The 14,260-nt window shown below is 43.1% G+C and overlaps 2 protein-coding genes across 6 annotated transcripts in view; one reads left to right on the top strand and one right to left on the bottom strand.

Annotated features, from left to right (window-relative positions):
* Positions 1-1,040: 1,040 nt before the first annotated feature.
* LOC100440322 (small ribosomal subunit protein eS17-like) lies at positions 1,041-1,475 on the top strand. Its single transcript, XM_024249012.3, has one exon. It carries the CDS (start codon positions 1,041-1,043, stop codon positions 1,410-1,412), a length of 372 nt encoding a protein of 123 aa, XP_024104780.2. The 3' UTR covers positions 1,413-1,475.
* Positions 1,476-8,112: 6,637 nt separating this feature from the next.
* The window catches only part of TFAP2B (transcription factor AP-2 beta), a 32,167-nt gene continuing 26,019 nt past the window's right edge, over positions 8,113-14,260 (bottom strand). For 3 of the 5 annotated variants that reach the window (XM_054557623.2, XM_054557627.2, XM_054557626.2), the window contains one exon: positions 13,887-14,245. In XM_054557623.2, the coding sequence (XP_054413598.1) occupies positions 14,184-14,245 (62 nt within the window). In that variant the 3' untranslated portion in view covers positions 13,887-14,183. Of the gene's footprint in view, positions 12,938-13,886; positions 14,246-14,260 lie in introns of those variants that run through there. The other 2 variants (XM_054557624.2, XM_054557625.2) reach the window with 2 other exon arrangements.

The following is a 14,260-nucleotide window of genomic DNA, read 5'->3' as shown; positions in this document are numbered from 1 at the left end:
AGAAACGGATTATGAAGACGAATTCCTCCCGTGCACTGTTCTTCCCAACCCTTTGAAGTTCTAAATCCCAAAGACTTAAAGTGGTACCTGAGAATCTTAAAAGTCCTAGACCACATCTCACTTCGGAAAAAGATTCCATGTCTGGATCAATTCAAGATACTGAATTGATAGAGATTCAATTCAACTTAGAGTAAGGTTAGGAAAACAAAAGGAGAACAAGGACCTTGTGATTCTCAAGTGGATGAATGTTTGATATTTATCTAATTTTCTTCACTTCAAGAGTTCTTCACATTTGGGCAAACCCAAGGATGTGGATTTAATCAGGGCTAGTATGACTTGAGAAGTCAAAGCATTATCTTTATCTGTCATAAGTTTCAATCATGTTCATAGTTAGTTATAATAACTTACACTCATTTTTATTTATAATAATAGGCGAATGACTTGGACCCCATATTGAGAAGGGAAACAACAGGGTTCTTTATCTTATTGCTCTGACTTTCCAATACCAACCAAGTTGGAGGAAAAATTTTTCCCTCTTCTTGCAAGTAATGCCAAAAATTGTGTACCAAAAGAGTATCCATTGTAAAGGATCTGTTTTTAAAAATAATTACTCAGGAGTAAACAGACAATCTACAGAATGGGAGAAAATATTCACAAATATCCAACAAAGGTCCAATATTCAGAATCTATGAGGAACTTAAACAATTTAATAAGCAAAAAATAGATAACCTCATTAAAAAGTGAGCAAAGGACATGAATAGACACTTCTCAAAGAAGACATACAAGCAGTCAATGTACATATGAAAAAAATGCTCGAAAGCACATCAGGGACACGCAAATCAAAACCAAAATGAGATATCATCTCATACCAGTCAGAATGACTGTTATGAAAAAGTCAAACAATAACAGATGTTGGTGAGGCTATGGAGAAAAGAAAACACTTATACACTGTTGGTGAGAATTTAAGTTAGTTCAGCCTCTGTGGAAAGCAGTTTGGAGATTTCTCAAAGAACTACCTCTTTTACCAAGGACTCGCCAACATGGGCCGCGTTTGCACCAAAACCATGAAGAAGGCTGCCTGGGTCATCATAGAAAAGTACTACATGCACCTGGGCAACAACTTCCACATGAACAAGTGCATGTGCAAGGAGATCGCCATTATCCCCAGCAAGAAGCTCCACAACAAGACAGCAGGCTATGTCACCCGTCTGAAGAAGCAGATTCAGAGAGGCCCAGTAAGAGGTATCTCCATCAAGCTGCAGGAAGAGGTGAGAGAAAGGAGAGACAACTATGTTCCTGAGATCTCAGCCCTAGATCAGGAGATCATTGAAGTAGATCCTGACACTAAAGAAATGCTGAAGCTTTTGGACTTCAGCAGTCTGTCCAGGTCACTCAGCCTACAGTTGGGATGAATTTCAAAATGCCTCGGGGAACTGTTTGAATCTTTTCTGCAATGCTGTATTATTTTCAATAAATCTGGGACAACAACAAAAAAGAACTAAAAACAGAAGTACCATTTGACCAAGCAATCTCATTACCGGATATATGTACCCAAAAGAAAAATAAATCATTCTATGAAAAATACACATGCCCCTGTATGTTCATTGAAGCATTAATCACAATAGCAAAGACATGGAATCAACCTAGATGCCCATCAACAGTGAATTGAATAAAGAAAATGTGGTACATATACACTGCGGAATACTATGCCGCCATAAAAAGGAACGAAATCATGTCCTTTGCATCAACATGGATGCACCTGGAGGCCATTATTCTAACTGAATTAATACAGAAACAGAAAACCAAATACACTTCATATTCTCACAAGTGAGAGCTAAACATTGGGTATACATTTACATAAAGATGAGAACAATAAACTCTGAAGACAACAAGACGGGGGAGGGAGGGAAGGCAGGGCACAGTGGCTCCTGGCTATATGTTACTTTTGATGAGTATAAGGTGGATCACTTGAGGTTAGGAGTTTGAGACCAGCCTAGCCAACATGTGGAAGCCTGCCTCTACTAAAAAGACAAAAATTAGCCAAGCATGGAGGAGGGCACCTATAATCTCCACTACTCAGGAGGCTCAAGCAGTGGAATCACTTGAACCAAGGAGACAGAGGTTGCAGTGAGCTGAGATCACACCACTGCACTCTGGCCTGGGTGACAGAGTGACACTCAAAATCAAATAAATAAATAAATAAATAAATAAATAAATAAAATGGAGTGGGGAGGTAAAGGTTGAAAAACTACCTACTGGGAACTATGCTTACTACCTGGATGATGGGTTCAGTCATAACCCAGCATCTTGCAATATACCCATGTAAAAAATCTGTGCATGTAGCTCGTAATCTAAAATAAAAGTTGAAATTTTAAAAATAAAAAAGTAAAAAGTTATAAGTTTAAAAATATTGTACTCCAGTCCAATTGGATCAGAATTTTTTTAAGCTCTCTTCCTTCAAAACCATAGAAAGATATGTAGAAAAAAATTGGCACTAATATCTAAAAGAGAAACCTAAGCTCTAACATCTATTGTAGAGGAAAGAGCACTTTGAAACCAAAGTTGTATTTGCAGTTCTGTCAAGAGTTACATGCATGAGGTTGGACAAGCCATTCTTTAACATCTTATGATGTTAAAAGAACTCTTTCCAAGGTAATGTTGTATCCTATTTTAAATTCAACTAACAACAGTTTCCAAATGCATCCAAGGCAAGTGTATTAGTCCGTTCTCAAACTGCTAATAAAGACATACCCAAGACTGGGTAATTTATAAAGGAAAGAGGTATAAATGGATTCAGTTCAGTGTGGCTGGGGAGACCTCACAATCATGGCAGAAGGCAAAGGAGAAGCAAAGGCATGTCTTACATGGCACAGGCAAGAGAGCTTGTGCAGGGGGATTCCCATTTATAAGATCATCAGATCTTGTGAGACTTATTCACTACCACCAGAACAGTATGGGGAAAACTGCCCCCATGATTCAATTATCTCTACCTGGCCCTGCCCTTGACATGTGTGGACTATTATAATTCAAGGTGAGATTTGGGTGTGGACACAGCCAAACCATATTAGCAAGCAAGTGAATGTCCTGAGGTAAAAAAGTTAACATCCCTCCAGTGTTTTCGGCATTGGTTTACAGATGCCAATATTAAAAATCACTTGAAATGTGGTTTCACCACTACCACCTTTGAACAGGAGCTTTTACATCTCATTCTAAGTATTTAGCACCCTGGCCTTTCTACCTGGCTGAGTAACAAAGATTATATACATTATCTTTTTTTTTTTTTTTTGAGACAGGGGTATTACCACGTTGCCCAGGCTGGTCTTGCACTCTTGGGCTCAAGCAACCCTCTTGCCTCAGCCTCCAGAGTCCAGAGTAGCTAGGATTACAGGTGTGTGTCACCATGCCCAGCTATATATTACTTTTGATGGGTATAGGTAGACCATGTGGACTTTGTTGGTAGTCAGAAACTTTTTCCTACACAGCTATTGCTTATCTAAATAAAAGAGCCATAGCTCCTGCACTCTATTTTTTCTGCTTAAGTAAGGCTGTGTGTGGAGAAAATGTTACTAGGCAGTAGAAGGAAACATTAAAAGGGTACTGTTATCATTACAGTTTTAAGTTCCGTCATATTCAAGGACTATAAAGCAATGGATTAAAAAGATGCATGACTAGAATAAATGACAGGACAGATCAGTTCTAGAGACACCATACTTTCAGGCCTGCCACTAATAGATCCAACAAGTGTATTCAATTCAACTGTACACTTACAGACCTAACCAGAGCCTGAGAACTCATGACCACTGTTGCCTGCATAGATTCAGAAAAGGTGCTTCTACTCCCCCCATCCATATATATTTCATAAGTTCTTCTTTCGTATTAATGACACCTTAAATATTACCTATAGGGTCCCATAAACCCCTTGCTATATGCCCTGTGTTGCCAGGTGCTTACCGACCCAAAGACTTGTCAAGGAATCAGCTGGATAGAAAAGGAATATAACATGTGTTTGACTGGCATGATGAATTATATTATTAAAACAACCCAGGGTATGGATGATGGCAAGTCCAAAGGAGAATCAAAATCACCCAAATCTTCCCTATAGCTGAGAAGGGCCACAAAGGACCTAACTGGTTATAAGGTTAGAAATTACATTTTCAAGTTCCCATCTGGAGGCATGTTTGTTTCTTGCTGTGTAAGTTTGCTCCTGAGTTCTTCAATGGCCTGTTTTGAAAGGGTGCAACTGAAACAAATGTCTCTGTCTTAAAGACTTGAAAAAAAAAATCATTGAAAACAATGTAGAGATATAAATGTCTGCGCCCACAGCCAAGATAAAAAATGCAAAGTCTGGGCCACCTTGCCTTTAATTTTCTAACTGCTGTTTTGTAAGGCTGTGTCATGCTTCTCAGTTCAAACACGCTTTGGCTCTTTATTATTCATGGACCTTTTTCTCAGTCAGTGGTGTTGAATAATAAAACAGCCCAGGATCAAATGGGCCAATTCTCCACGCCTGACACCAACTGCTACTGTTCGCTGGGCTCTGCCAAGCGTTGCCTCTGATAATGAGTGGGATTTGGTTAAACAGTAAATTAATGAATAATGAAATATCCAGGTTGATCAGTTAGAGAGCACGCTTGCTTTGCCCTGGGCTAAATGCTTGGGGCAGAAATTACTCTCAAACGGCACTTGCCTGGCTGCTGGTCTGGATAACTATTTTACAGCCTATTGCTTGACAGAATGCTGGGGAGGGGGGTCGGTGAGGGAGAGGAAAGGAAGGACAGAGTTATTCACAGCAAAAAAAAAAAAAAACGGGACAGAGGAAGAATAACCTAGTTATCACCTTGTAGGTTTGTAAACTGCATCTGTAAGAACAAAGTCACAAATATGACCTGGAGAAGTCAGAGTTCCAAAATTCCCAACACATGTTTAACATCAAGGAGAAATGATGAGTGATAACAGTCTTCTATGTATGCACATATGTGATTAAATGTAGAATGATTCAACTGCAAACTCATGTTTCTGTGTCCATGTTAGAGTGATGACATGCAGGGAAGCTATCCAGTATCCAGTTGACAGGAAAACTCTACCCTCATTTTAAGGTTTCAGACTCTGGTTACTAGACATATCCCCTTCTACAAATTTTAGAACATTAAAAATAGGATGGCTTTTCCAAATGACATCCATTAGGAAAAAAGTTTCACTGCAATTGTGATTCCAGGAGATACATACAGAGTAATAGAGATATAGAGATATATTTTGTCACTTTTCAACCTTAACTGCACCCAGAAGTTTTAAGTTGTTATGGAGTTTTCTGCATGCATATGTAATAGGTTTGCTCATTCAAGATCGCAGATATATCCTTTCCAAGAGACAAGCTTTGGATCATCAAAAACCCACAACAGAGTGCCATAAGGACAACATGTACTGAGAAAATGTGTTATTTCACTGTTGACATTTGTTTTGGAGATACGTTTTTCTAGTTGGTTATCTCTGGAATATCTTATTCTTTCAGATGTTTGACCCTTTCAAATGGGCTTGAGATTAGTGGACTTTGCAGTTTTACACACTAAAGGTTGAAGCACTTTTCAAAAAATTGACAAACATGTAGTCGGTATTAGTGTTTTGTCAAGGTTGGGGTTTGGTTTGACTTAATTTGTTTTTAGGTGGATGAAAGAGGGAAGTGCCTTCACAAAACTGATAAGAGAGTGAAAATGTATTCCGGAACCTAATTTAATAGTCCTCACATCTGAAAGTAAACCCCAAACAAGGTTGAAGAGAGGCAGACTGTCTTCTGTTCCTGTGTATAGGTGACATATGATAGGATCGTTTTTAAATGCCTACAGACTAATAAAGATGGGGAAGAAACACATGAATTACCTATAGCTTCAGAGTACATAATTAGTACACTCCATTCCTCAGGGCCTGAGAAGCAGCAAGGCTTAGTTGATGTTATTCCACTAGTTTCATCCTGAAAAGTAGTGTTATAGACAAAGATTTAACCTCTGCACACTGGCACCCAACTCCCCCTCCCAAGAAAAAATAAAATGCTCTAATTGTCTTTATTACTTTCAGACATTGGCTCCAAACACAGATGTTCACTCCTGAGAATTAAAGGAAGGGTAAAAGGTCACAGGGACCGAGATCAGCTTGATCCTTCTTTAGATTATTTGGCCCCATTGTCTTGAATGGTCTTCATCTTTGAAGAAGAAAAGAATATTTAGATTGAACATAAAAGTGAACGCATCATTCAGGGGTCTCATTTCACTGGGAGGGCTCATGCCTGTGGCCCCCTCTCCTGCCTCCCTAAACATAGCAAAAGGAAAAGTATGTGAAACAACCTATTTTCAAAAAGCCTTGCTTTTGCCTCAATCTTGATAGTTCCCCATCTTTAGGAATCCCTGGCCAAAAGAATTCTATATTGAAAGCAAGAGAAGCAAGAGCCTTAAAACCTAAGCAATGAGAAAAACAAAAACAACAACAACAACAAAAATTCCTTCTGCTTAACATATGCGTCTCTCATAAAATTCACATTGGCAAACACTACTTTGTTGTGGATGAGTTTTATTTAGTCCTGATATTGGGGAGTTCCCATATTGTGATATTGTGTGTATGAGAGTAAGTAGCTCTAAATACAGTCCCCCAAAAGGGCCTTTCACCTAGTCACTTGGCAAATCATGTATCAGAGAGGATAACATTTACCCAAAATTCTTCCCAAGATTGATGCTTTAATCTCAAAAGTTAGTACTGGCATTTTTTGTATGTTTTTTATTTGTTTGGCGAGGACTAGCTAATGGAGCACTGAGGTTTGATTTGGTTTTATACTTGTTTTCGTTGCGTTGCCTAGTACTTTCTCAGCCATTCTGTACAACACCTACCTGACCCTTTTCAAACTTAGAACAAGCAGCTGACCGTTTAGAAGTAAAATCCAACGCTGTCTAGAAACTGTCTAAAGATCGGATTTCCTAAATCCGAGAAACTCGAGTTTCGAGTCGCACTCTCTTTGCCCAAGTAACCACCACCAGCCTTCCGCGCAATCAGGTGCTTCTGACCTATAGGGCATCTGATTGAGAGTCCGGACGCTGAATTTCCAGTGTTCAGGGCCTTATGGTTCACATGGCAAGTGCTAAGGCTCAGTGACTGGACTCGATCCTCCACCCTATTCTATGCAGTAGACCTGTCTGGTTTGGGGAGTTTCCACACTAGAGAAGACTTGAATGACTTGCATGTTCAGTCTCAGTCTTAGAGAAGCTCCCCTTTCCACGTCTCTGTACCCCAGCATTCATGTGCCAGTTTTTCTCCAGTCATTTGATAAATGTCTGCACAGTTCGGGACATGTGGCTGTTACGGGGAACAAACTGTGACACCCCTCCCTCCCCCCAAATTCTACGCCTATACGCCGTGGCCATGCCCTCCTCCCAGTTAGGCAAATGGTTGGGTGAACAAGCGTTGGCTAATGACATCTGACAGCCACATCCTTGAAACGTTTGCTAATATCTCCGCGAACAGGCACGTTCGGGACGTTAACTGGTCGAGTTACAGATGACTGCCAGAGTTGCCCTCCGTGCAGCCTGGGCAAGTCACGCTTTGTTAAGTCCATTGGCCATTATGCTGATTTTAAAAATTTTAAAGAGCATTTTTATGCAGAGGACTCTCTCGACAGCAGGTGTGACCCCTATTTGGGCTCTGGACGCCTCTCGCCTGAGTCAGCTCCAGAAGGCTGCAGCTCTTAGGAGAAAGGAGGAAAAGCGAAGAGCAGGGTGGGCAGGAACTAATAGGTTTTCGAACAAGTGGGCGAAAAATCACTACCTGACCTTGCTAGCTTGTGACCAGCGTGGAACGTGTTGAACTTGTGTGACAAAACTGCTTCCTCAATCTAGGCACACACAGCTTACAAAAAAAAAAAAAAAAATTAAAGGCTTCCCACGCTGCAGCCCCTTCAAACCCCAGTGCCCTGATCCCGAGGGCGCGCCACAAACTCTAGCAGGCGAGCTGCGAGCCCTGGCCAGTCCCAGCAGCTGGGGTTAGCTCGGGGGCGCCACGGCGCTTGCGCCTGCGTGGGCGTCCGCGCGTGCGCGCTTGTTGACACCCTGCTTGGCAACCTGGAGAGCGTGCCTAGACGCGGGCTCCCGGCGCAGTGTGCGCGGCTCGACGCAGGCTGGCGCGGCGCACGCGCGGTTCGTTGGCCCGCGGTCCCTGTGCCCAGAGCGTGTGTTATTACCCAGTCTCCCAACTGGTGTCGGTGACTGAGCTCTAGAAACCTGAAGGAAAGACAGTGGGAGTGCGCCAGCATGTGACCCAGGGGAGGGGCATGGCGGGACCCAAGCCGGGAAAGTAGACCCGGGGAGATGTTTGACTGACCTCATCCTGAGTAAGCCCATGGGGTTATTTATGAGGCCTGATTTAAAGTAGTGGCTGCCAGGAAAGTGAAAAAGGAGCTCACCTCAAGCTATGAGAGGAGCTACAGTCGCAAGAATGCTGTTTATGACTATATAAATCACCGTGGAGCGTGTGATGGGAAATATGGAGACTGCGAGTTTAGGATAGAAACAAGGAAACAAAGTCAAGAAGGAAAAATGAGTTTTCGCCCTCTCTTTTTTATCCACTCCCTCCGACCGCGCGCAGTTCCTCCCTCCCCTAGGAGACCGCGATCCCGGCGGGGAGGAACGGGAGGAGAGCGCACCTCCCCCCGTCGTGGGTCGGGTGTGCCCGAGTCTTCCCCAAGTTTACACCAGGATCGTTAGAAAGCCAGGGAATACATGTAAATAAACAACTTGGAAGATTTATGGGAAGGAGTTCAATTTTATAGGACTGTATTTATAGAGCAAGCGCTGGCTCACTTATAAATAGATTAATGGGAAGCTAAAATTAATGGACTTGTGAGCTGCATGTTTAATTTCTGAGGCTTCAACATGACAGACAACCGCCCTCGAAGTCCAAGCGTGGAAGGCAGCTTGCCCCAAGAAGCCGTGAGCGCCCTCAGGAAGGGACACTTCCCACCGGGCCAACAACTCTCAGGTGGCCCCTAACTCCGGCGCCCAGGGTCCCTGGGGAGGGACCCTACGAAACTGTTATTTGCAAATGAAGAAAAAGAATGTGGCTTCATAAAAAAAAATCGGGTCTTCCTTCCAGCACTATTTTTAATCAAGCCCTTAACCCGCTAACACGAGCCGGCGGGTGCGTTCTGGGGCACCGTAAGCCGCCCACCGGATCTTGCGGTCTCAGGGTCCCCGCGCTGGGCCGGTCAACGACCTAGAGGTTCTAGCTACTGCTCTTTCCTTACTCCCTCTACAGCCTCCTAACACTGTAACAAAGGGGCCGGGGAGCTGTGACACGCAGCCTAGGGCTGTCTTAGTCAAGGCTGTCTCCAGCTTCCAACCCCTTTTCTTTCCCTTTTTGGTTCTTCTTGCCAGGTCTTTCCTTCAGTTATTTTCAGGCTCCTCAAAATCTTGGGTCTTACTTACTAAAGGTGATTGTTTCAGACCCTCTCTTTGCCAAGTGGCGGTGGTGGGCAGGAGTAGCCTGGAGCTTACCTGTGGGATAATAGATTGCAGGTCGGTTTATCAAGGGCTCGTGCTAACCTTGAGCAGGAAAAATTGCCATAAGATATGGAAATTACCCACCACCTGCTTTGTATAATCCCAGTGGTAACCAAGTCCCATCTTCTGTAAAGCAAATGAAAAGAACACTCGATGTAACAATTGAACCAGAGAATAAGACATATCTATTTTTTTCTAGATAAATGTATGTCCTCATAAGCACACATCCCTTGGTTTTCTCTGCTTCCTTGTTTCCTTTTATCCCCCATTTTTTTTTTTTTTTACTTTTCTTTGATTCCACTATTTATAGTTCTAGCCATGATCTCCCCGCTTTTAATTAATAGGACAGGAAAGGGGAAATCTCAAATAAAGCAGATTCCATTGTTCCTTCTGCTTTTCCCTATAAGGAAGTCCAATTGAAAAAGATTCACGTTTAAAAACAGAAAATTGGTATGGGAGGCATATTATTAACTGAAAACAAACTATATGCTAAGCATTCTTATATATAAATCTGGGATCATCATGATTTAACGTTTCCAATTCTCCTTAAACTCATATACAGTTTGCTGTTTCTGCTTTTTATAATTAAACTATAGGCAATATTGATGAAGTAAAGGACCTTAGGAGGTCCATATTTATTTTTACAGATAAAGACCTTGAGGCGCAAAAAGGAACAGTGACTCATCCAAACTGTATAACATCGTGGATGATTTTGCTTTCCTGGCCTCAAGGAAGACACCTAAGCCTTGGAATAAAATACAGATTGAGACGACGTTTGATCACTGCAGCCCATTAGGGCCCGGGCTGAAGCCTATTAACCCAGGTGTGAAAAGCTCTGGCTTCTCTAGGCAGCCTCTAAGCCTAGTGTAGGAGCCCCCAAATTCCTAAGACATGTACACTTTCTTCCTCTTCTCAGTTGAGGGAGCTTTTTCCTCCATTGTTTATGGAAGGCCTTGCACTGCTAATGAGGTCAGGGTCGGGTTAAATCCTGAAATGGGGGTTAACTCTTTCATATCCCAAGTTGAGGGGTGCAGGAGCCCACACCCAGCCCTGAAGACTTCTCCTGCACCGTGCACCATCTCCTTCTTAGAACACCATGCCAGAATGCCAACCCACGAGCAGTGGGAAGGGAGCATCATCTCTGACAGCGACCCAGAGTCCTCTAGTAACCTGGGAAGCAAATTTGACTCCTCGATTTGTAAAGGGCGGAAGAAACCAAAAGATTCAGTTAACATTAGCTTTTATTGCAAATCTGGTTAGAAAAAGGAGAGAAGAATGTAAATTTGGAATTTAAAAAAATCAAAAACACTTCCTAGTGAAAAAAAGTGTTCATTTTTCTGAGAAGCAAAATTTATTATATTTCTGTTGTAACAAAAACGCTGTGGGTGCTTCGATGGGGGAGGACAAAAAGTAAAATCTTCTTCTTATACTTTTCCTCTGTCGGTAGAATTAACATTGTCCACATTTAAGAAACTGAAGATGAAAACACAACAAAAACACAACAATCTTTTTATTTATGTAAATCAGATTAACACTGGACAATAAACCAATTTCTACCCATTACCATAACAGCTTGTTTATAAAGAACAGAAAAATTCAGATAGGATTCTATCTAGGGTCAAGCGGTTTTTTAACCACCCATTCACAGAGGTATAGATTCACAGATAAATAATCCCAAACTACTTGCTCGCCATATTTACACATTCCCATTAAATTAAGCATAAATAAATATATACAAACTTAACATGAATACCCTCCAGAGCTCTTCTCGTGAAGAGTCAATAGATTGATATTTCTTGATTGTGTGGCAAAAACAATGTTAGATAATTAGAGACCAACTCAAAAGTGGAGTCGATTTTGGCATTTAAAGAAGGATAGTGTTCATTCTATTAAAAAAAAAAATTGATACTTTTTTTTTTTAGCCAGTAATTTCACATACATCATCAAAGGTGGGGGAAACACCGTTTGGGCTCTTGAGGCAACATCAGATGGTTTAAGGTTATTTCCTTTCCACATAATGTATTACAAGTACAGGATATCAGATGTGATGACAAATTCTCTATAAACACTCTTAACTAGGAACCCATTGTAGCAGAGGAACAGTGTGTAGATAAGCTTGAGGTTTCGAGTTTTCCATTCGACCAAAGTTTTCATAGGATATGAAACAATTGCTGGAGAGAAAGTGGCTTCCTTGGCCAAGGAAAACAAAGCAGACAGGTCTTTGAAAGCCTCTTCGGTTCTTTAAGTGGGGGTGGAGAAAGCTATGGGTGTGGAGGCCAGAAAGAAGGAAAGAAAATGCAAGGTAATTTGGGGTGTAGGAGTGAATGTGGTGGGGAAAGGGGGAGAAAGTTACCTTCCCACTTTGGGGGAGAATTAAAGGTCTTTTTAGATGACGGAATCCTCACCCACACAGGACATTTCTTGCTCCCCAGAGACCTACAAAACGTGCAGGAGGCGGCAGGTTGGGCAGAGAATGGTCTGGAGATCTTTGGAACTTTTAAAAGAACTTGCGAAGTGGAAAGTGCGAAGGCAGCACTGCCACATCCTGACACCTCCTGTCTTTCGCTGTTTTGTTTTGGGACTGAGCGTTTAGGAGCGGGCAGGGACCAAATGTCTGAAGAGTTCAGGGGCCAGGGGGGAGAGCTGCAACTCACCTGTTTGGTTTGAAAACAAAGCTCAAAGGGGCTTGCCTTAAACGTTTCCCTTGACTTAAAAGGCAAACTATTGCGTTAATCCTACTGTTTATTGATTTATAGGCCCAAGGAAACCAAATCTTTTAATAATTCAATTATCAGATAAATGTAGCGGGCCTGGCTAAGGAAAGCAAGGGGGCGGGGGTCCTACATGAAAGGAGAAGTGAGGGAGGGAGAAGGGGTAATGGGCTCACTCCACGAAACGGGGTTGGGGGCGCAAAAGGTTCTATCTCGCTGGAGCAAGGAGGAACACATAAATGAGGGCGTCTGGCAATGAAGGTACCCTGCCTTGCCACGTAAGACAATTCCCATCCCATCTCCCCGCTTTAGGATTGTGACGGTGGGGTGTTTCCGTACTGGCAGACGTGGAGGAGGGGAAGCTTCGGATTCCTTGGATATTTCTAGGCCACTCTCCCTCCAGGAGCGGGCGCCCCGGGTGGCCGCTGGCGGCGCTGGGAGCCCTCCCCACCTGCAGCCCACCGGGCGCCTCCCCATTACCTACTGGAGAATGGGGCTTTCTCGGTCGCCTTAGCCCTTAGGGTGAGACCGAGAGCGGGAAGGGCCCGCGCAGTCGGCAGCCCCTCCAGCGGCTGATTCTATGTCCTCAACACGACTGGGCGCCTGTGGCCCACACGCTCTCAGGACCTGCACAGTAAGAGCAAGGCGCGTCCATCGCGTCTCTCGCACGTCACACGCGTGGGGCGCGTTGCCCTGCAAGGAAAGGAGACGATCGTTTTCAGTGTGGTCTCTCCTGGCCTTGTGCAATCAGAACACATCTAATGCGATAGGCCAGGCTCTCGGACGAAGGCGCAGGCCTCTGAGCTGGGAAAAGAGAGTGACTACACTCTCTGTAACGTCTGGTTCTTGGCCATTGTATTCCTCTCAACAGTTCTAGGGCTGGGCCCTGAAGATCAGAAGTGCTAAACGAAGCTAGGGGTTGGAGATGGGCTGCAGTGTGGCCCTAACAGTTGCTTGGGCCCTTTTGGTGACCTGAGATCAGCTTCCTAACTTCCCCTTCCTCTTTTAATAAAAATGGGCAAAGCTCTCAGCAGGTTCCTAAAACCCCAACCCAATCCCCACCCCCCCAATCCCCACCCCACAAAGGCAAACCTGGAGGGGCGCAAAACCGGGAGTCCTGGAAAATTGAGTGGGTCCTAACTATAAATCCTGCAGAACAACATCTATATCGTTATCTTTAAGGGGTATTGAAACGATCTTGTCTACTTTGTTAAATAGGTGAGTGTATCTACACTATATTTAGAGACCTCTCTCATTCACCCCTATCCCGGGATAATTTCTCACTGCTTTTGCGGAGGTGCAGACAATGGATTCCAGATCTTATTTCATGATAATGCTAAGATGGAGCCCAAGAAGGGAGCTGGGCTGCCAGAAGTGAGAAATATTAAATGCATGAAACTTTATCCACTGGGAATAGTCCCAATGTATCCAGACGGTAAAAATCAAAGCTGAAATACATCTCCCTTCACTTTGCATTATTTTGCCATTATATGCCAAAACAAGTGCACGTCTGGGGGGGAAAATGCCTCATTCATAAAGCATCTTGTAAGAAAGCAATTGTTACAGAAATGTGGGCGCTTGTGCCGCCCTCCTCCCCACCTCCACTCGTAAATCTGCTTCTTTCCTCGCTTAAACAGCAATCACCAAAGAACCCAGGGAAATCAAATCAATTTTAAATGCAGGGCAATACTATTAGAATATAGGGCTCTAAGAATCCTTACTCTTTTCCCTTAAAAGTCATTTTGCAGACCCCCTCCCCTGCCACCTCCACCGGAATTGGAGTGTTGAGGAATGTTAGCACGTAGATTCAAAGCTGCTTCCATCATATTGGCCACTTTCTAAATTATTCCCTTTGAGCTTCTTTAAAGAAGTGCACCTGCAGAATTCTGACACACAGGCTTTGATTAAAAAGGGATCGGATTTTTTTTTTCTCTGTACCTTATAGATTGTGTAGGAAGCCCAAGTCCTCTTTGAAGAAGCTCATAAACCATGCGGGCAAAGCTTTGGAAAACAGAA

The sequence above is a fragment of the Pongo abelii genome, chromosome 5, assembly GCF_028885655.2.
Source record: "Pongo abelii isolate AG06213 chromosome 5, NHGRI_mPonAbe1-v2.0_pri, whole genome shotgun sequence".
In the NCBI taxonomy this organism is placed as follows: Eukaryota; Metazoa; Chordata; class Mammalia; order Primates; family Hominidae; genus Pongo; species Pongo abelii.
Note: the sequence above shows the minus strand (reverse complement) of the source record. Positions and strands in the feature narration are given on the sequence as shown.